This window comes from Pelecanus crispus, chromosome 1, assembly GCF_030463565.1.
Source record: "Pelecanus crispus isolate bPelCri1 chromosome 1, bPelCri1.pri, whole genome shotgun sequence".
Taxonomy (NCBI): domain Eukaryota; kingdom Metazoa; phylum Chordata; class Aves; order Pelecaniformes; family Pelecanidae; genus Pelecanus; species Pelecanus crispus.
Genome location: NC_134643.1, coordinates 40901411 through 40923180, shown reverse-complemented (window position 1 = coordinate 40923180; position 21770 = coordinate 40901411). Strand labels below are relative to the sequence as shown.

Sequence of the window (21770 nt, the reverse complement as noted above, 5' to 3'; positions counted from 1 at the left end):
GACTCTGATCTGACAGAGAGCAACCCCGAGCCCATTAGCTGCCTGAGAGGAAGCTCAGCACTGAGTCCGCAATCTACTTACGAGACTTTTTCACTCGTTCCTCTGCACGAGAAAGTGCGGTGAGCAATTACGTTCTGCAGCCTAGCATACATTAAGGCTAAATTTGAATAAACAGCCATTTTTGTGCAAAAGACCCAGCTAGGATGCTGGGAAAAGCGCAATAATGATTATTCCCCTGCAATACATCGCTTATTTAAAATACACTGCTCACCATGTGAAGGTGAACTGGAACGAAGTAACCCCTCCAAAAGAGAGCAGATGCGTGACAGTGTGTAGCAAAGAATGAATGTCAAGAACATGGAGGAGGCAGGAGTCATCATCTGCTCTAGCAGCGATGCTCTGGTCAAGGAAAAACAGCAGAAAAAACCAAACACACAGCATTTGTGAGTGAAGAAGGGGTCTAAATGCCTGTCACAGACTTTAAATAAATGTAAAGCAAATCATTATGAGCACATACTAAAGACATTCTTAAAAACTATTCCTTTAAGCCTCCTTCCTTGCTATGTTAGGCTGATTGAGGAGGGGCATGAGATGCTTAAAATCAATTATTTTAGAGCTCTCTTCGTTAGGCCTTTGGATTTTGAAAATACATCGTTTGCTTTTTCAAACTTACCTCCAAAATTATGAGGGCTACACGACCTGGTCTCAACAAAGGCTGAGCCTGGTGTCATCACACAGCTGTGTGCAGCGTTTTGGATCTGAAAAACCACCAGTACCTCCATTCTAATGTTTTATTTAAAAAAAAAAAAAATCCCCCAAAATGCAGAAATAATAACACACAGTTTTTATATTGCTTTCCATTTTATTGTGATTTTTGTTTTAATTGTCTAGCTCTGAGCAGTGTTCCCTGTTTCTTCTGGACTCAGAGGTTTTACGTATGTTCTCAGCAAGCATCCACGTTTTCCGTCCTGCAGCCACCCCAGCCACCAAGCTGCAAGAGCTGGGTGCCGGAAATAAGAATGGTGAGGAATAGCTGTGGTCATTTGTGAACTTTCAGAAAGCAAAGGCATTTCTCAAGGATCCTACATGCGCCACTTGATGCGCAGCAGAGCAGATGTCATGCCCTCTGGTAGGGCAGCGTCGCTTTGACAAGAGCAAGACAATGTCTGTGCCGAGCGCCTTTATCGCTTGAACTTCTTCTCAAATGCCACAAATACTTCTGGGAAGTCATGAATGTTCATGTTGGAGGGCATCAGGATAACTTTGAAGATGTGAAGTGGCTTTCAAAACACCACCCTAGGTCTACTTGAGGAGACTGCCTTTGCCTTAGAGCCTCCACCGAGTCACCGATTCTCAGAAGGATCAAGATTGATCATTTTATTGCGAATGTGGCCCTTATTATCCCACCACACGAAGGTTATTTTTTTCCCAAATACTCTGATCTCGGTGTGTTCCAAGCAGACGTTCATTTAGCCAACAGAGGTACAAAATGCAGCAACAAAAGGTCATCGTGACTTTTTTTGATAAGCTGGAATAATGATTAAACTACAATGCAGAGGACCCGTAAGAAATAGTTGTCTGCAGCTTAAAAGTTTCATTAAGAAGAAATAATTCAAGTAGGAAAAATATATACATATCTGTGTCTATAGACATAAGGTATATTGCAAAGTTATTTCTCTCCATATGGATTATAAAGAAAAATGTACCTAAACTGTATTATTAATATATTCTTACTCAGGCTTTTATGTTGTCCTGATCAGCAGGACATCTGAAGGGATTTGTCTCAGGGATGTCTTTGCCATGGATGTAAATTCATTATTATTTACACCAAATGCATTTGCTTTTCCACACCTGAAGCGTACAGTGTCTCAACACGGCGGGGCGCCTTGCCTTTAGAGGGCGCCGCAGATGCTTAGAAATGGAAACAAATACAAAAACCTGCCATGGGAATATTTTCTTAAAAGTCAGGTCTCATTCCAGGGTAACTGCTTGGAAAAGGATGCCCTGCGAAATCCAGGAATGACACGTTGCCCACGGCAGTCCTCGGACAGGGCGCGTAGTGTTAAAGCAGTAGAGAAGTGGCTGCTCTGAGATGCTCATTCAGTGCGAACCGGCTCTTGCTGCTGGCGTGCTGCGGCCAGCATGTCCCACCTTCTGTTGTGAGAGAGAGTATTTTCAGCACCTCTCTTCCACAGCATGGCCGCAGATGACTGCGACGTATCTTTGTTCTCCAGGCTTGATATTCTGCCCAGCTTCTCTGTCCAAAACCTATTTTGTGGCACTCAGGTCACAGCACTTGCTGTTCTCCATCCCGCTGTAACGCTGGTCCCCAGATGCCCTCGCTTTTGAAGGATGTATGGAAACCCCCCATACATCCTTCATACCATCACTGCTGCATGGCATAGCCACTCATCTCGCAGGGAAAAGACTAGTAAACATCCTATAGCCTATACACAATGGATAGCTAAGAGCTGCTTTACATTTGAAAGCAAGTGATGGTAATACAAATCTGTATTACCAGATTTGACCAGAGATCCAGAGGCCACCTTAACTGTTTGCTATTGCTTTTTTCTTGACCTTCTGTTTGTTCTGCCTTTTGTTTTTCCAAGAAAACGTGGTTCTCAGCAATCACGTATTTTGGTTGTGTAGCACCTAATGCCCAGAAACCAACTGCAGATTGTTTGAAGAAAGCATCCTCCCCAAATGGGAGTGTAAGTGTGGAAAATGACAGCAATGAACTGTAGATATCAAAGTAGAGAGCCAGCTGCCAGAAAGGCTATTTCACCTTAAAACACTCCGCCAACTTTCAGCTTTCTCACATCTAAACTTTTAACATCATATTTATCTCACTCATAACAAGAGAGAACCTTGATGGAATTAAATCCATGGCAGTTTCTTGCCAGGTTTTGGTACGGACACGGGAACTGCAGTAGCACGGTCGGAAGGCAGCTGGAGAACAGCCTTGGCAGGTTGCGATAGTGAGCGTATTAAACAGGGATTCAGACAAGAAGCAAAACATAATGTAATGAAAAAGGCCCTACACAGTCAAGAGTGCCAGAGGCTATAGTAAACACCGTTAAATTAGGAACATAAATAGTAGAACAGCTCAAGATAGCAGTTTGCCAAGTATTTGTGTTAAAGGTTTAAGATAAGTACTGGGCGGCAAGTTACACTCTGAAATTATGTATTTGGCACCTTGCAAAGTAAATCTCTAAAAGTGCCACTTGTCTGGAAAGTCAGTCAAGTCTTGACAGGTATTTTAAACAACGATTCGATTACATCCGACATTTCTGCTGAAAATTTCCCTGGAAGCTAAACATCTGAGTTTAAATATGTAGTCTTCTGTGGTGTTTACTTTCCAGAGCTCATCCCTGCAGCCGGCACCGGCTGCACAGACAGCACAGCCAGAGCGAGAGGTGAGGGGCTGGGGCATCAGGGCAACAGTTTGCAGCAAAATCAGAGAACATCTATAGTGTGCAGGAAGAGGCAAGAAGGAATGTTTGGGAGGGGGGGTGGGGGGAGCAAGTGGGACTGTGGGCGAGAGAGGCAGTCATCCTGTCCGTAATCCCCGTCACCAAACACTCATTTGGTTATCAGAAACATTTCGGAGCCCTTGAGATTAATGGCTGGTGGCATGTAAACAGAGGCTTATATTGGGAAGACGGAGTTACCGGAAGGCCAGTGCACAGCAGGAGAAGACCGAGGCGGGCCCCTGTCCCTTGCAGTCCCGGCGATCCCCAAAGAAAGTCCCGGGATGGGCAACAGCCTGAAAGCCATAGTTGCTTTTGTGCCCTCCGACGAGTGCCAGAAGTACCTCCTGGAAGACCTAGAAGAGATGCCAGTGGATAAAATGGTGGACCTGAGCGGCAGGCAGCTGAGGCGGCTGCCTCTGCACATTTGCTCTTTTAGGGAACTGGTGAAGCTGTACCTGAGCGACAACAACCTGAACCATCTGCCCCCCGAGCTGGAGCAGCTGCAAAACCTGCAGATCCTGGCGCTGGACTTCAACAATTTCAAAGCGCTGCCCCTGGTCGTGTGCACGCTGAAGCAGCTGTGCATCCTCTACCTGGGCAACAACAAGCTCTGCAGCCTGCCCCTGGAGCTCCGGCTCCTGCAGAACCTCAAGGCCCTCTGGATCGAGTCCAACTGCCTGCACTGCCTGCCCGAGGTGGTGTGCGAGCTCAGCCTGCTCAAGACCCTGCACGCCGGCTCCAATGCGCTGCGCTCGCTCCCCGCCCAGCTGCGGTGCCTGCGGGAGCTGCGCACCATCTGGCTCTCGAGCAACCTGCTGTCCGAGTTCCCCCCCGTGCTCCTGGACATGCCTTCTCTGGAGGTGATCGACGTGGATCGCAACTCCATCCGGTTCTTCCCCAGCCTGGTTCAACTCCCCGGCCTGAAGCTGGTGATCTACGACCACAACCCCTGCAGGAACGCACCCAAGGTGGCCAAAGGGGTGCGCAGGGTGGGGAGGTGGTCAGAGGAGAGCCCCGAACCCCGCAAGCGGTCCGGGGCGGTGGTAGAAATCACGCTCATTGAGAAACCATCGCCGTCTCCTGCCACCAGGCTCGAGGCAGAAGCCGAGCCCTGCTGACGCTCAGCCGCCTGTGCCGGCAAAGGCACAGAGCACCCACAACGCCAGCCAACCTCTCCCTCTCCCTCGCTTGCCGGTGTCGGGGAGCACCGTGCCGCACCGTGCCGCCTGGCTAGTCTTCAGGAGTAGGTGCGCCAGTTTAGACCTAGGCGACAGCAAAACTCTCTTGTACCGACCCCCCTTTTTGCACAGCACCCGCCACTCCCTCTAGAGCAAAGACTTCCTCCCTTTCCCCTTCCTCCCATGCGGTGACCGCTCAAGAGTTCGCAGCAGAGATGAAGACGTAGTTTAGATGTTTTCCACGGGTGGATCGTACAGAGCACGTACGGACTCGCTGCTCTTTGGGCCGCCCGTGGGCTCGCTCGTCTCCCCTCCACCTTGCTGAGGTGTCTGAGCTCAGCTGGAAGCCGCTGTTCAAGGTGATGGTCGCTGCTGGGAGTCACAGCCCTAAAGTAACCCGCAGCATTTGTCACAAATGACTTCTCTGAAGCGCAGCAGCAACCTGAAGGTTTCCCTGCCTGCCGTGTAGGAAGCGTTAGCGGAGCCCTGGTTGCACTATCAAGGAAACAGCATGTAAGTACCAGGGAGCTCTCCTCTTACCGCTGCCGCCACCTTCCTGGAAAATTAGCGACCACTCTTGTTTTGTTATTGCCAAGCAGCATTTTAAATGATGGCGAGGAAAGCTAGAGGCTTTGGTGCTAGTTTTTATGTTACTACAGCTGCCCTTAGAGGCAGCGTTGTCGCACACCAAGTTTTCATGCAGTAGCAAAGAAGAAAATCAAAGCCTGACTAAAATGGAAAAACCACGAGAGCTGCAAAGGTAAACTTGCATGAATAAAGCCCGGGGCTGGGAGCCTGCCGCTACAGGCTCGCACAGGAGCTGAGGCGAACTTTACTCAATTGACCTCAGCTGGGTATTTCTCCAGCTTACAACTCCGACCAGTTCAGATTCCCTTGGAAACACACTGGTTTGGGGGTTTTTTTGGAGCATGCTTTGCTTTAATTGTGTAACACAGAAATCTGGCTCCAAATGACATTTTTAGCTTTTGATTCCATAGCATGGATCATTGAGTTTGGTAAATACAGCTTTTTTTTAAAAGGGTGGGGAGCCCTCGGTGGTGCAGCAGCCACTTCGCTTCTCCGCCTCACTCGTCAGCGGAGCCGCCTCACCAGCGCAGCCTGCAGAAACAGCAGTTGAATTCCCAGAAAAGGTTTGATTCCATGCCAGTTCATGACGGCTTAACATCATTTACATGCTTGAAAAATTATCGGGAAATATACAGACTCTGCTAGCGCTTGCTGTCTTGCTAAATGAAGTCTGAATTTGGATCTGGCTGGCACTCGTGTAGTGTGCTGACTATTCGTTAAATGAAATAAAGTGTACTAACATCTTGCCGAGTTAAACCATCCTTCTTTGGAATTAACTGAATTCTCTCTTTCCAAATTCTTTATCTAACCTTGTTCCAACAAACTATTTCTTCCTACAAAACAAAATTATTCAACAGGATGAGAGTTGGGGGCTGTTTTAACATCCAAGTTCAATGTTTTATTCCCTATGGAACAGGTTGGTACTTCGTTTATCTGAGGGGGTGGGGAACAAGATGCTTTCAGCTGCTCACCGATGGTTAGCGTTTAACCCAGCACTCCCTACACGCTATTGCCACCTTTGGAGATCTGAGGAGAGTCTGTTCTGAGAGTTTGGAGGAGTGTTCTGTAAGCAGATTCTCTTCATTTCAGGAAACCTAAGGGAGAAAAATGTTTCCACAGATACTTTCTTGATTTCCAATTAATCTTCCTGCTTTGGCAGACTCCCCCCGTGTTTGCCAAGGTGCTGCACTATACTTGCAAGGGCCAGAAGGGTCGCAACGCCCAGCCGGCACCTCTCAGCGGGCTCCGCACAGACGGGCGCCTCTGCTTACAGTCATCAAGAATCTGCGCAAAGACTGCTGCAGGCACCACGGGCTTCTTTACGACCTGAGCATAAACTGGTCCAGTTGAGCAACACAGTGCCTTTGCAGCAACTACTGGAATAGGAAAGAGAATATAAAGATAGGCCACAAGAGACGTGAAAGCGGGGGTAGGGAAGAAAACAGGAACACAATGCAGCCTGGCACTTTTTCCACTAACCGCCCTCTGTTACAGTAATAGGCGTTCGCAAAGTCAGCCCGAGTCCAGTACTTCACAGTCAAACGCACAGACTGTTTGGGCCAGGACGCTGACCCTCTCTCCTAGACTGCATCTTCCTCTCAAGCCCCCTCAGCAGAACTCCTAACTGCATAAAATTTGTAGTGTAAAAAGCTGTGAAATCCCTTAAGTTGTAGTTCTGGGCATTGACCAAGGTTCCTCTTCAGCTTTTTCTCTTCCTTTTTTCATCAAAAAATGAGTAATACTCTGGTATCACTAGAAAAGGGTAACATTTAACTTCAGAGACTATTTCTAGGGTCCCAACTCGAAACCTATACAGCCAGGACTGGAATAAACCACTCGCACTAAATGCGCCAAAGTCAACCGGAGCCAGCAAGCTACAAAGGCTTGAGAGGTCGTCCTTAGCGCTGCCTGCCTGGTCACCGCTTGAACCATCTGAGGACACGCACCACCATTCCTCTAACGAAACTGCCCTTCTTGGTTCTACACACAGACAACTTTGATGGATTTGAACTTATTTTATTTCTGCGTATTTTAAGTGGAACCTGGAGAGGAACAGAAGGAATTAGGGTTGTATAAAACCCCTGTTTTACTTGAAAGTGAATCTTCCCCACAACACATGTAAACTGAAATAAGTTAAAACCAACTGAAGACAGTTACTTCATGCCATTGATGGAGATGCTTGTCTCAAGCTTCTGTTCCATAACCTCACAAAAGTTAGATCATTAAAAAAAATTACTAGGTGAGATCTGGTCCACACATCCTCAGCTACTGAAGAAAATTTAACATGGGCGATGGTCTGGTACACGTTTTCTGGGAAGAAAAAGAAAAAAAATTCAGAAAATTCCCCCTGATGCTGATGACCACCACCCACCCACCCACCCCTATTTTTAATTTTTAGTTGATCTTTTGTGTTCAGTGCTAGCTTTATCTCACAGCACAAAAGGCAGTATCATCTCAAAGCTAATGCACCACCTTTGACTGCAGTAAAAACCTGTGATTCACAAACAGTGCACATTACCTGCTAGCAGGCACGCATGGGATCTGCTTGTGGGCAAGTTTAATTTCTTCCCAAACCTTTCAACAAATGAGTTTTTGTTTTAGCTGCCAATTCCACTTCAGAAGCAGCTGTGCATTTAACTACAATTTTTCCCAAAAGAAAAAAACGCAGCATGATCCCTTACATTTTGGTCAGCCACTTCTGCCAATGTTTTAGTACTATATATGGCACATGAGTAGCTGGTGACCTAAGATTAACTAGGCACTGCTCAGGCACGCTAATTTAAGCGCACTGATGGCTCTAAAGGCCTGTTTGTACTCCCAATGCAAAAAATCATGCAACATGAACATTAGCATGTCAGATGTCAGTCTTCATGTCAAATAAAATATCTTTTAGAACAAGACTCTTCTACGCAGTTACTCTTTCACAGAAGATTACTCTATACCATTTTAACTGACCAATGTAGATACTCAAATCATACCTTGGTGCTGCTTTAATAATGTCATCTACACGAAGAATCATTTCTGCTGCTTCAGCTGCACTCAGCAAAACTTGTCTCTTAACTTGGAAACTTTCTGTTACTCCCAAGACTGCCATGTCTCCAATGATACCCTCTTTCATATCTAGGAGAGGAGACACATTAAGAGCTTGTTTGGGGTGAGTTTTTTTAACTTTCTTTTTTTTTTAAAGGAAATTACAAGAAACGGACAGCATGGTAACTTACCTGCTCAAATGAACCATACTGACAGTAAGGGAAGTATGAAATCTTAAATTATAAAGTCTTTCACTTCAAGGCTCCTGATTTAAGCCCAACATGTTGCAGTTACATGAAAAAAATTAATGATGAAAAATTTATACACTGAGAAAAGGAGACAAGATTCCAGCAGGACTCTCAGCACGATTTCCTTAGGTATATCAACTTCAGAATTCTTCTCAAAAACTTTTTTTTTTTAAGCTGGGGAGGGGAGGGGTTGGGTCATCTTGTTTTTTTCTTTTTGAGCTTCATATAACTAGACTCAATGTAAGTAAGGAAAGCGGTTTACAGGTGGAAACCATCCCCTTCAAAAACAAAGCTTTTCACTCTACTGTGAAAAGCCTGGTAGAATGATAAAGGAATGTAGCGCTGTATGCCTACATTCTATGCAAAGCAAACAGAAATCAACGTATTCAGTTCTTGCAGCTGAATATATCAGTGACAAACAGATGTGACCAAGTTTAGTAAGCCTAATCCCCCTCCCAAACACCAATCCAATAACAGTAGTATCAAGCACCTTACCAAGCCCGTAAGTAGTCTTCCCTTCACTGTGAGCAGCTCTGAGCTGAGCAACCAAATCTGCACTGTCATAGCCAGCATTATCAGCTATTATTGTTGGGATCTAAGGGGATAAACACAGCTTGTTTTTAATGCCTGCAGGGACTGATCCCTAGTAAACATGAAATACACTTTGGTATACTAGTTTACTATTAAGTATCAAGAAAAGAAGTTTCAAAAACATGGCAGATGATCTGTTACAGTGATCAGGAGCTTAGGAGCTGGGGGAGCGAAATCAAACTACCTTTCAAAGGATTTTGTTCAAGACCTTGTTAAGACAGTAGATGAGAGGACAGAAGCTCATTAGCAGATTTGTCACTTCATTTTACATGAACAGAAAGAAATCTGTCTCTTTGTTATCATTTCAGAATACAACTGGAGAAGGAGAAATGGTTTCATTTTAAGAACATAAGCTTGCTGGTAAGCCTTAAACACCACATCATTCCATTCACTGTTTAAGTGACAGCAGTGCAAGTTGCACGTGCTGACTGAATCATAGAATCGTTTAGGTTGGAAAAGACCTTTAAGATCACTGAGTCCAACCATAAACCTAACACTGCCAAGTCTATCACTAAACCATGTCCCTAAGCACCACATCTACACGTCTTTTAATGGGGACTCCACCACCTCTCTGGGCAGCCTGTTCCAATGCTTGACAACCCCTTCCGTTGAAGAAATTTTTCCTAATATCCAATCTAAACCTCCCCTGGCACAACCTGAGGCCATTTCCTCTTGTCTTATCGCTTGTTGCCTGGGAGAAGAGACCAACACCCACCTCACTACAACCTCCTTTCAGGCAGTTGTAGAGAGCGATAAGGTCTCCCCTCAGCCTCCTCTTCTCTAGGCTAAACAACCCCAGTTCCCTCAGCCACTCCTCATAAGGCCTGTGCTCCAGACCCTTCAGCAGCTTCGTTGCCCTTCTCTGGACACGCTCCAGCACCTCAATGTCTTTCTTGTAGTGAAGGGCCCAAAACTAAACACACTATTTGAGGTGCAGCCTCACCAGTGCTGAGTACAGGGGGACGATCACTCCCCTGCTCCTGCTGGCCACACTATTCCTGATACCAGGACTATTTCTGAAGAGGTAATGCCAAGTCTTACGATGCTCTTTAAATTTAATTTTCTTGGGAGAAACATTTTCCTATGGTCTTTCACTTCTTAAGAAAAGTTTTCCCTAATATACAGGAAGGCAACTTTTCTCAAATTGACAAGCCGTTAGCACAATAATATTCTAGAAACGTTTCCTGTGATACTCTTATTTCCTACTAAGATGCAATCTCCAATGTAAGTCTAGAAACTTCTAGATAGTACTAGAGCATTAATACAATCAAATAGCACTAGAGAAGGGTTGTTCTTTTCTAATTCAGTTAACCTAATCTGATTAACAAACTTACCATTCGTAAAGCCTTAGCAAAGGACTCCATTGCAACAGACTCTTTGCCAGGTGTTCTGATGGCAAGTTCTGCAACAGCGTTAGCCATCAGCATCTCTGAACAACCTATTCATTGAAGACACACAGATGTTTTGTATCTGACTTGAACATTAATACCAAACGTATATCATGTGCAAAGAATCTAATATTCACCTCCACCGTACACAGTTCTAGTGTCCTTCACGGTCTGGGCGAGAACACAGAGAGCATCATGCAAAGACCTCTCTGCTTCATCTAGAATCTGCTGTGTTGCTCCACGTAAAACTATGGTGCAAGCTTCACCTAAAAAGTGCAAATGCAAAAAGATTAAAAAACCAAACCAGACACAAAAAGAGGTTATTGCAAAGCATTTGTAATGGTTTTGCTATCACTGCACTCAAATTTTACACAGATCAATTTTTGGGGCAAGAAGAAAGCATGGTGACATTTCACAGGTAGAATGAAATTATGTACACTGCACTATTGCTTTTATCAATAAACTGTTCCACAACACCATATTTAATAGAAAATGAATGTTATCTCAAAACAATCCCTCAGAAATTTACAGTATTGGCATTCACAGAACAGGCTCTCAGGTTCTTGGAAGTATGACAGGTTGCTACTTTTCTTGTCAATTTAATCTCCCAAAGCAGCAATTTTGGTTCCCACCCGTACAAATGTTTATGTGTATGCTTAATGTAGATGAACAATTTCAACCATGACAGACATCTTTGTAGGGTTTTTACTGAAAAGCAACGCTGTAATAAAAATGTTTACATGAATCATTACAAAATTCCTATGCCATCCTGGTAACTGAACAGTGTTAGCAGAGGATTAACATACTGTTAGTGGTAAAACACTTACCCATTGCCACTCCAGAGAAATGAATGAGTTTATCTTCTCCAATCATGACTTCTTCAATAAGCTTGCAGCTTCCTAGTTTCACTAGCTCAGGGTGATCAAAGGTCGATGCAATTTCACCACCTACAAATGTAAGATCATACAAAAGTCAAAGAGCTCACAATGAAAGCATCCATTCAGGCAAGGTCTAACCAAGGGGCGGGGGAGGTGGGGGGTGCAGGGAAGAGATTAGAACACCCCATCTTCATAATTGCCCCAAAAGAAATTGAAATTAACAACAGTAATAAGCCAAATTTTTCCAGTGTCAGCGTATGGCACCAGAAATCTTCTACTGATGTTGACAAGCCCTTAAAACACCAATATTTTGTTTCACGTCACAAGAACTACAACAGCTGTACTGCTTTTGAGTTCTGTCTGGATTAGAGACTATATGTTGGTATTTGCCAGTATTAAAATGTCAATCTGTTTAAAGTTTCAGCAGTATTTACTGATGAAGTATTTATAAAATACTAAATCAATGTTTGTTATGTTTTTAAGCTTGACCTTGTGCCAGCATTCATTTTGCCTGCCTGATGATGGCTGAGAACAGCTGGCCACCACTCTCCTGAATCATGAGTCTTGTGCCGTGTCATAGCAGTGATACAGTGCACCATTCGTAAACTCCCATATTGTAAACAAAATGGATATTACAAAGACCAAAATGTCTCTGAACAGCATATTGTTCTGGTACTTTGCTCTTCGCATTACAAAGCCATTTACGTGTATTACGTGTATGCTCAGTTATTCTACATTAGCTTGCAGCACTGCTGTAGTTGTAGCAGCACAAGGAAAGACAGGATTTGTAGTAGAGTGTCTGTGATTACTATAAGCTTGTCTATTTTTTTCAGCTATACTGTTTGATCCAGTGTGGTCTGATATGGCCCACTTGCACTGCCTACAAAATCTGCTTTGAATTTTTTCCAGAACATAAGCAAAGTTCTTCTCAATCAAGTGTTTGCCTGTGTCAACATGCCTACAGACAGTTATACACAATTGCTACTTCAATTTTGCTAAGCTAAACAAGTCAGTATCTTTTCCCTTCTCCCAGCAAAGCAAGTTATCCATTCTCTTGATCACTTTCATAATCCATTTTTTATGATGTGCCAGTTAACTACCTCTAACTTTGGCAATGAGAATCATCTGTAGCATTCCAGCTGTTTCATTAGTTACTAGAGTCACATTTACACTAACCACTACTAAAAATATCCAGGTTGTTCATGTCATTTGCGGTCCACCTCAAGTCAATGACTCAGGCCCACATTTTTAAAAAAGGATGACTCTTGAGTCTTCTCTTATTAAAATCAAAAAACAGCCACTTATAACAAGATGGTATTAATTAACTTGTGGATTTATCATCTTATTCTATCGCTAAGTTTCATCTTTTCCCCAGAAAACAAACATTTCAAAAGTTTATCAAGCAGGGAGTTAACTGAAAATATTTTTTAAATATGAAAGAAAATTACTAACTGGCACTAAATGGCTAAACTATATTCCACAGTGAGCACTATGATCCTTTATTTGTAGTTGCAAAAAAAAAAAAGTTTAAGTCATTATGCAGGGAGGATTCAGAATAAAAACAGACATTTTACATGTGAAGTATAACACACTAAAGATAGAAACCAAGTTACCTGCTTCTGAAAAAATATTGACAGTTATATAGCAGTTGATAAATCAACAAAGTAATTTCAAAGTTTCTTACGGCCAATTTCATAGGGTCCTCCATGTACATTTGTATTTAAGTACTGTAAAATAAAGCCTATTTGGAGTACTTTTCAATTCACAGACCTGCTTAATAGTAAAAAGTACAAACTAGGTGATCAAGCATTAACATTTCCTAAAGATTAAACAAATAATGTGACCCTCCAAGTTTCATACAACAAGGTACTCTACGTACCTGTAACAAGAGCCAGACGTTCTACACCAGCAAAGTCTGCATGTTCAATAGCCATGACGCCAGCAGCTCCAAACAGCTGTTCAGGGTAGTTGTAGATCAGCTGTCTACAATTAAAACACAGGCACATCTTCTCATTACACACGGAACAAACCTTTTAAATACCAGAGTAACAAAGGAGACCTGATTCTCGGTAGCATGGACATGGACAGACTTCTGAAAGCTACGAAAGCAGTCAATATGTGGGGCACCTGCCACACGCGAAATGCTACACCAGACAGAAGCAAATGCAGTGACAGGAAAACATACAAAGCTAAAAAGAAAAAAATTAAAAATTCAAACTATTACAGCTCTTTGAAATACCCTTCCCCTGAAGACACACTATCAATGCACAGGGGCCCGTATGCTTTAAATTCTTTAAATACCTTGATCCTAAGTGCCTGCTGGGCACTTAACTGCCTATTCTAGCAGAGTGCACTAGAATAACATGTGAAGTAACGTCTTCAATTCCTTCACCAATACAAAAATCTACAGAGTAGACAACTCTATGGGAACAATAAATGGCCAGTCTTGTAACACATACAAATAGCAGACTACAGAGAAGAGTATGTGCTCCCTTATTAATATGCATCCCACTCTCTCTAGGACAAAGTAGTCATCTAAAGCTGAATGGTCAATAACCATTCAGGAGTGCTATGCCAAATTATTTTTCCCTTCCAAATTAGAGACTGAGTGTTGTAGAGATTCAGCAGGAGCTAGGACATGCCATCTCTGTCAAAAAAGATGTTTTTAATCTATCTTCAAAAGAGACAGCTGAGGCTGCTGGGTATGTACAGAGAAGATTCTTCCAACTCTGCATCCATACAGCCTTGACCTTTGTCAAGCATCTCCTCAGAGGTATTTAACTGGCTACCATTTACAGCATCAGATGTGAAGTGGATCTACAGTATGCCTATAAGCAGAAGTATATTTTGTCAGGAAATAAATCTGAAAGTCAATCTAACTGGAATACCACTAGCTTGGCTACAGTGACTGACTGCTACCTGAGCTTCCTTAGGGCAACTGCGTGTGTTACAAGTGTACCAGATAACAGCGATGGAGTTAAGGATTTTTTTTTTCTTGCATACCTGAAGGGATTCTTCCATCAGTTTGCCAACAGGACTTGTGACTCTAGGAGTCTTTGTATTTGCATCATGTCCACTGGACAGAATACTCATTTTGCCTACACCTGCACGCAATGTATGTGAAACATGACACAGGAGGAGAGACTCTAAGATTCATCAGTCTGTCAGTGGTTCTTACAGATGTTTAACACAACTTTTGAAGGTCAGTTTTAAGATACACTATGTCCTGAAAGAGTACATCTTTGCTGTTGTGGAAAACAGTGCTGCTCTTACAACTCCCATCCTTTGCTGTAGTACTAGCTAATCAGCTTCCTAGTAGACTGCATGATGAGCTGAAACACCAGGTGTCAAGCTGCTCATTACGTATGGCAGTTGCACTCAAATGAGAACTACTGAAAGGCAGAAGCATTTCTCGTATCATTAAATAACTGCTTTTTTTGCACTGTGACAGTTTACTGCTATCAAAGAGAAGTTCACTGCTATCAAAAGTAACTTAGATTGTGATATTTCTTATGAGCTGAATGAATCATTACATAAAAATGGTTCTGTCATACTTTCAAAGGTGTGTATAAAAAGCTCATGGTGGGGAGCACAGAGGCCTCTGAACCACTCTTGAATTTGGAGCAGTACTCCAGCACCAGCATTTTAATGCAGGATAAAACATAGCCGTTTCAATCTGAGCTACATGCATTCAGCAGCACAGACTCTTTCAGCACCAATTTCCCCCCAAAAGGGGGAATACAGATGTGGACAATGCTGCTGGTATTCATAAGTAAACAAATCTGTTAGTATGAAAGCACAGTGACATTGCTTCAACTGGACTTAAACATGAATCCCTGGTTAAGTAACATCAGTTCTGCCTCGTAACAACAACAAAAAAACCTCAAACAAACAAAGAAGGGGGGGACCATGGTGCACAAGGGAAGCACAGAAAATAACATCAACCTCCGTGAGGTGAATCAATTAAGCTTTAGGCAAGATCACCTAATTTTACAGATACAGGCATAAATAATGTTCTTCACACTCACACAATATTAAAATCTTGCTACTTTGTAACTCTCCCCTTTTTCCAAGAAAATACATACCTGTTAATAAAACAGTTTATTCCATGCTTAAGAATACGCTCTACCTTCTCCTTCATTTTTTCTTTTTCTGCCTGCTCTATTTCTGCTACTTTTGCTGTGGAGTCCACTCTAACGCGAGAGCCAAAAATCTAAATCAAAGAAAACAAAGAGTTCAGTCTAAAAATTAATTCCATTTACAAAAACATCGTTTTACAACAATAGTTCTATAACATACCTTAATCTTGTCTGTATCCATACCAGTATTTGCAATAAGGATCTTTGCATTTTCAATTCTTTTTGGCTGATTTACACCAATCTTCTTGTCAAGTAAAAAGCCTGTAATAACAGAAAGGTCTAGTAAGACTTCAAATTAAAAAAGGAGAACCATTAATTTAAATCATTACAAAACCTCCTCATATTTGTTTTTCAATTTAATAACACAGCAATGTTTCCTAGAACAAGTTTGTAGAGATGTGTAACTTTTAACAACTGTACTTCTTAAGCGCACTTACAGCCAACATACAAAGACTTACCTTCATCTAAGTAGGAATCAGCCAAACTTCCACCAAGTTTCTTAATGATGTGGATAGCCTCCAAATTACCAGAACCTTTCAACCTAAGAACAGCTTCTACAGCTAGCTTGACAAAGTGATCTTTATGATGAGTAAGTAATTTTGATGAAAGAGTCGTTCCCGCAATGTTCATCAAGTCTTCACGGAACTTCACTTCATCATCACTAAAATAAAGTTGGTAGGGTTAAAGTGGAAAGTCTGAAAACCTTAACTATCGTTAGCCTATAACTGTGAGTCTCTCCCTGCTTCTTCTAGCCTGTATCTATGTGTACCATGTTCCATTTTGAGGAATGCTACACAGAATCCCTCCAGTGTCCCAGAATACAATCTTCTATTTGAAATACAAGTTCAATTAGGAGAACCTTTGCATTCAGCTTTAGAAAGTCTGTGCTCTCAAAGTGTCAGTTAAAGAAAATAGTCACATTTAAAATCAGAGTATGAAATCTGAGCTCAGATTTTTGTTCTAGGGAGCAAATTATTGCTTGTATTTTGTTTCTGCACATGATAAGTAATTTTAAATCATTTCATCAATCTTCTGTAGTTCGTCTAAAAAAAACCCGGTTTTCCTTAACCATTAAAATTCATAAATTCAACCTTTACATGACTTAAAAGAGAGCAAAGAATTCCCCAATGGTATGTAATTCTCACCGATGCCTTAATCTTGACTGGTTTATACAGAGTTACAGCAAATGTATATTACTAACCCATGATCCACAGCTGCTTTCAAAAGTGCCTCTCTTGAAGCTTTTGTGGCTGCTCTCCAGCCTGCAATGATGGTCTGAGGATGAATCTTCTTTGAAATCAGTAATTCTGCCTCCTAGTTAAATGAAATTAATAATTATTTTTTTCCCCCAAGGTGTATTTACATTAACTAGGAAAGATGCTTCCAAGTAATCAGAAAATTCTGAATAGCAGTAAAAGCCCGAGAGCTATACCAATGAAATTAAAGTCACCCTACTGGAAGGTCTTTTTTTCCAATCTAGGCAAATATGATCTGCCCTTGGAATATTGTCAAGAAATTTTGATTAATAAAAAAAAAAATCCTAACTCTAATATGAATAGCAACCAGACATATACTTCAAAATAATCTTTCACATCATGTTTGAGCTCAGTTTCCTGTTCACTTATAGCTCCAACTTAAAGTGCAGTTGGAGAAAAAACATCTCCAAACTCCCTCTTTGCAAGGAACTTGGCAAGCTGATGGATCATTTCTCAGCTGCTCTCGATCACAGTTCCTGGATCTGAGATGGTTAGACTTACTGGCACAGCTCTGCTAACAAGAATTCCTCAGTTCTGAAGTCTCTTTCATAGTAATTTCACATTTAGAGTTTGGCAGGGTAAACTTCTATGCAAACATAAAAACCATGCAGAGTTTAAAGGAACACTATGAATTCAAGTCTTGCGCACAGAAGAACAGAATTTAATATGGGGTTTTTTCTCATTAATGTTATAGGAAAGGATTTCAGAAGACTGAACCTCACAACTAAGCAGCACTGCATGCTGCCCAGTGCAACATCCGGGAAGCGACCTGCAAGAGTGATACTTCTGCTTCACTTGCATAATGAAGTAAGAGAAAACAATTTTATAAAATATACCAAATTAAAATACTTGTGAATTTATAAGTAATAAAATAAGGAATATAGTCTAAAAAAAAAAATTGGTGATGCAATAACTAAGGGGTTTTTTCCCTATCAATTTCAATGGCAACAGAGCAAGGTATTCCTGTACTTTGGGAGCCCTCTTCATAAACATCAAATAACAAACTCCTCGGAGCAGGACATTGCCAAATAGAAACACATCTGAAAAACTGTAATACGTCACCCTCAGTAATTCAGCTGCCAACACTGTGACAGACGTAGTTCCATCACCAACTTCATCATCTTGAACCTTTGACATATCTAAAGAAGGAAACCACTGTATTAATGTTTTGATTCAAAATACAATGCTCACCAGTACTAGCTTCACATACAATTATTTTTCTCTCACATTAGTTTGGAGAAGAAAAAAGAATCTTATTCCAATAGTTTAAAAAGCCCACTCTGTAAGTCACAGAAAAACCTGAGAAGCAAATCAAGTCCAGCATCCTTCAAATTCCTGTTCTTTGTTTGCAACCTAGACACCAGTTCCAGCCTGGAGACGGTCAAGAGCTGCTCCCCTCACTCCCCATTCCTAAAGACGGTCATCAAAAGAAGCAGGGCAAGACAGAAACTCTAAGGTATATATACAGGATCGGAGAATAAAATAACCAAGTATACTGCATGAACTGATAATCAAGGACCCAGCAAACATGAAATCATTAAGAATCTTGACACCAAATGGTTCAGGGTCCTGAACCATTGTCACTGGAACTGGACCATTTGCACACTAAGACAGATGACCACAAAGGTAAACTCTGCCCAGAGTACAATGCTGACTAAGCGATAAAAAAAGATTTAAATCAGGGAAGACCAGAGAGAACCTCTGTACCCCAGCAGATTTCTGTTCCAAATTCTCCCAGTGAAAAAAGAGGGGCACACAGCTGTCTCTTGTCCCTTTTGACTCTTGGGACAAACCAGCATTGAGAGAAAACAAGGAGACACCAGAACAGTTTTGCAAGAGCAGCATATACCTCAATTTTACTTTTGCAGAGTTCTACAACTCTTGAAACACCTTGGCCTCCTTACTTCAGGATTCTGCTCCCCCTCCCTTTCATTTTTCACATTATTTGAAGAATACTTTTCTAAGAACAAATAAAAACTACATAATAAAGTTACAAATGAAGAAATGCCAAGTAGTGCAAGGGCAAGCTGTTAAAAACTCACCAACCAAGACCTTGGCGGCTGGGTTGTCAACTCCAATAGCTTTCAGGATGGTTGCACCGTCATTGGTCACTGTCACTGTGCTAGCTCTCCCAGTACTTAAAAGAATCTTGTCCTACAAGATGGAAGATTTAGAATACTGCTTGAAAACGTACTGTAACTATTAAAACTAAATTAACAGGTATGACCACTGAGAACTTGCAGCTGTCTTACCATGCCTTTAGGCCCCAGAGTGCTCTTGACCAGGTCACCAATAGCAATGGCACCAACAAAGGATGACTGAAACAAAAGGAAATACACCTTAGAGAACAATTTGTTTCTACTTTAATACAAGAATTATACACTAGCCCACAACTTCCAAGAGGACATCCCTAGAAACGCTCCAGGTCAGGTTGGATGGGGCTCTGAGCAACCTGATCTAGTTAAAGCTGTCCCTGCTCACTGCAGGGGGGTTGGGCTAGATGATCTCTAAAGGTCCCTTCCAACCCAAAGCACTCTATGATTCTGTGATCTTAACCCAACCCTTCCACAGCCACATTTCTTTCAGTAGAGTCTGGGTCCAAGTTTCTCAACTGCTACATTTTGGTAACCAGATCAAATATACTTAATTCTCACAGAAGCCATACAAGCCTGTCTCATGGCCAAAAGAAATGCCTTCCAATGAACAGCAATCTTCTTAGCTAAGGTACAGAGTTACTTCGTTTTTGAACAATTATAAGGAGTTTCTCTAATTGTTAGTATAAACAACACTCCTCCTACCTTCTGTTCAGACATGCAACAAGAAAAACCAGTAAGAGACAGATGAAGTTCCACATCACAATAAACTGAAAGTACATTTAACAGTAGAAAAGACCAAGTTTAAATACCCCAAGTTTTACCAGTTTCTCAGAGAATTAAACTTACCAGCCGAGCTGTTTCTGCCTTTTCTTCATCTGCACCTGCCTTGAAAATGTTCACGGGAGCAAGGGAAATGGATGCCTAAAACAGAGTTAACATAAGAATATTCCTTTAGCTGTAATAGAACAATGCATTTTAAAATCAAACCCCTGACACTAACAACCTAAACAACGTTTTTATTATTAAAATGATTTATTTCTATGCCCCATTTGGTTGTGATAAAAGATATATTGAAGATAAGTTCACCTTCACTCTTTCTTTAAAATCTATCTTGCAGTCTCTTAATTATGTGAAGAGATTACAAGACCAAACTGCAATCTACTCCAAGAGACTGCATACCATATTCTCTGACAAGATCTATGAGCCTGAAGACCATTACCAGTACCTTACTTCATGGCAATGTCTGTGTTGCTGTTCTGCGTGGCTAACCATCAGATCCAAGCAACCCAAAAATGAATACAACCAGCAAAAGTTAAAAAAAAAAAAGCTAGCCACTGAGCACACGGGGTCTTTAATATTTTGGTATTTGTGTTGAACCCAAATCTTTTTTTTTTTTTTGCATTTCCATGCAAATCGATTATAGCAGTAATGAATATATGCCTTTAAAGACTTAACACTCGCAAAGAACTCAAGGCCGTAAATGAATTAGGATCAAATCCCAAAAGAACAAGTGCGTGAGGGTTCTGGGACTTTTTACTCTGCTGCATGATCAGCACACAGTTTTTCCACCGCTTTCGCGTCCACTCCATCATCACTTTGACCAAAAAAAAAAAAAAAAAAAATCACAAGGGTGCGGCAGGAGACTCCACGCCGCGCCAGGGCAGCTCCCAGGAGGTGGCCACGGGCGGCCTCCCACGCTCGGGGACTCGCTGCTGCCGCTCCGGGCCTGCCTGGAGACGAGGGGAGGGAAGAAGCGGCCTCCCGCCCGCCTCCCCCGTCTCAGCCACGCTGCGGGCGCCCGGCACGGCCGGGCCGCGACAGCCGCTCCTACGGGGCCGGGAACCGCCCAGGGCCCCCCCGCTGCCGGCTCGGCCGCTGACACGGGGCGGCCCGCTCCCGCCGCGCCCTGGCGGACCCTCCTCGCACGGGCTCCAGAAGCTTCTAGGCCCAACGCGCCGCCGCCACCGCCTCCTCCTGCTGCTCCCCACCGCCCCGCCCCGCCCGCCGCGCGCGGGGCAGGGCGCGAGGCCGCCCCCACGCGAGCGCTGCAACCGCCGCCGGACAAAGCGTGGGGGAGGGGCGCGGCTGCCGGGCCCTCGCACGCGTGTCTACGGGGAGCGCGGCCGCCCCGCCGCCCTCCCCTCCCCTCCCCTCCCCTCCCCTCCCCTCCCCTCGGGCAAAATCGCCGCCGCCGCCCCGCCGCTCACCATGATGCCGCCGGTACCGCCGCCGGTGCCGCCGCCGCCGCCACCACCAGAGAACCAGCGCGCGGCTCCGCAGCCCCCAACGAGCTCCCGACGGAACTGACGTCAGAGGAGCCGCCACTTCCGGCGGCGCGCGGGACTCTGGGAGCGGTAGTCCGCCCCGCGGGAGGGCCCCGGCCTGCCTCCCGTGGCGGCTGTGCGCGGCGGGCACAGCCCCGCTGCGGCAACTCTCGGGTTTGTGTAGGAGTTACGTGAGCTGGAGGCCTGATGCCTCAAGCTGCGTCAGGGGAGGTTTAGACTGGATATTAGGAAAAAATTCTGTACTGAAAGTGTGGTCAAGCATTGGAACAGGCTGCCCAGAGGGGTGGTGGAGTCACCATCCCTGGAAGCGTTCAAAAAACGGGCACCTTGGGACGTGGTTCAGTGGGCATGGTGGTGTTGGGTTGATGGTTGGACTGATGATCTTAGAGGTTCTTTCCAAGCTTAATTATTCCTAGTTTTTATTTTCATTAAAAAATAATCCAGCCACCAAGCCAGGAAACATGAAATTAGTACTCTACCCTTAATTGGCTTAGTGATGGTATTGGTAGTGTTAGGGTAATGGTTGGACTGGATGATCTTAAAGGTCTTTTCCAACCTGAATGATGCTATGATTCTATGATTCCCCCATTCTACGTAATACCGGCCTCTTGCACGGCAGG

The 21770-nt window shown here is 43.4% G+C and overlaps 2 protein-coding genes across 2 annotated transcripts; one reads left to right on the top strand and one right to left on the bottom strand.

Annotated features, from left to right (window-relative positions):
* Positions 1 to 3653: 3653 nt before the first annotated feature.
* Positions 3654 to 4591, top strand: LRRC10 (leucine rich repeat containing 10). Its single transcript, XM_009489235.2, has one exon. The coding sequence runs from the start codon at positions 3755 to 3757 to the stop codon at positions 4589 to 4591; it is 837 nt and encodes a 278-aa protein (XP_009487510.2). The 5' UTR covers positions 3654 to 3754.
* Positions 4592 to 7162: 2571 nt separating this feature from the next.
* On the bottom strand, positions 7163 to 21136 carry CCT2 (chaperonin containing TCP1 subunit 2). The gene is made up of 16 exons (XM_075706591.1): positions 21073 to 21136; positions 19712 to 19786; positions 19022 to 19087; positions 18812 to 18923; positions 17832 to 17908; positions 16715 to 16827; positions 15972 to 16174; positions 15674 to 15774; positions 15460 to 15587; positions 13254 to 13357; positions 11324 to 11443; positions 10634 to 10762; positions 10443 to 10546; positions 9013 to 9112; positions 8218 to 8359; positions 7163 to 7549 (listed from the first exon to the last, which is right to left on the bottom strand). Exons 1-16 carry the CDS (start codon positions 21073 to 21075, stop codon positions 7519 to 7521), a joined length of 1608 nt encoding a protein of 535 aa, XP_075562706.1. The 5' UTR covers positions 21076 to 21136; the 3' UTR covers positions 7163 to 7518.
* Positions 21137 to 21770: the final 634 nt, after the last annotated feature.

Excerpts from the sequence above, each read along its gene's own strand:
- CCT2 (XM_075706591.1), bottom strand. Across the intron at positions 11,444-13,253 it reads ACGTCTGGCTCTTGTTACAG|GTGGTGAAATTGCATCGACC; the intron begins GTACGTAGAGTA and ends TTACATTTGTAG. Across the intron at positions 10,763-11,323 it reads TTTCTCTGGAGTGGCAATGG|GTGAAGCTTGCACCATAGTT; the intron begins GTAAGTGTTTTA and ends TGCACTTTTTAG.
- LRRC10 (XM_009489235.2), top strand. The coding sequence starts at position 3,755 with ATGGGCAACAGCCTGAAAGCCATAGTTGCTTTTGTGCCCTCCGACGAG.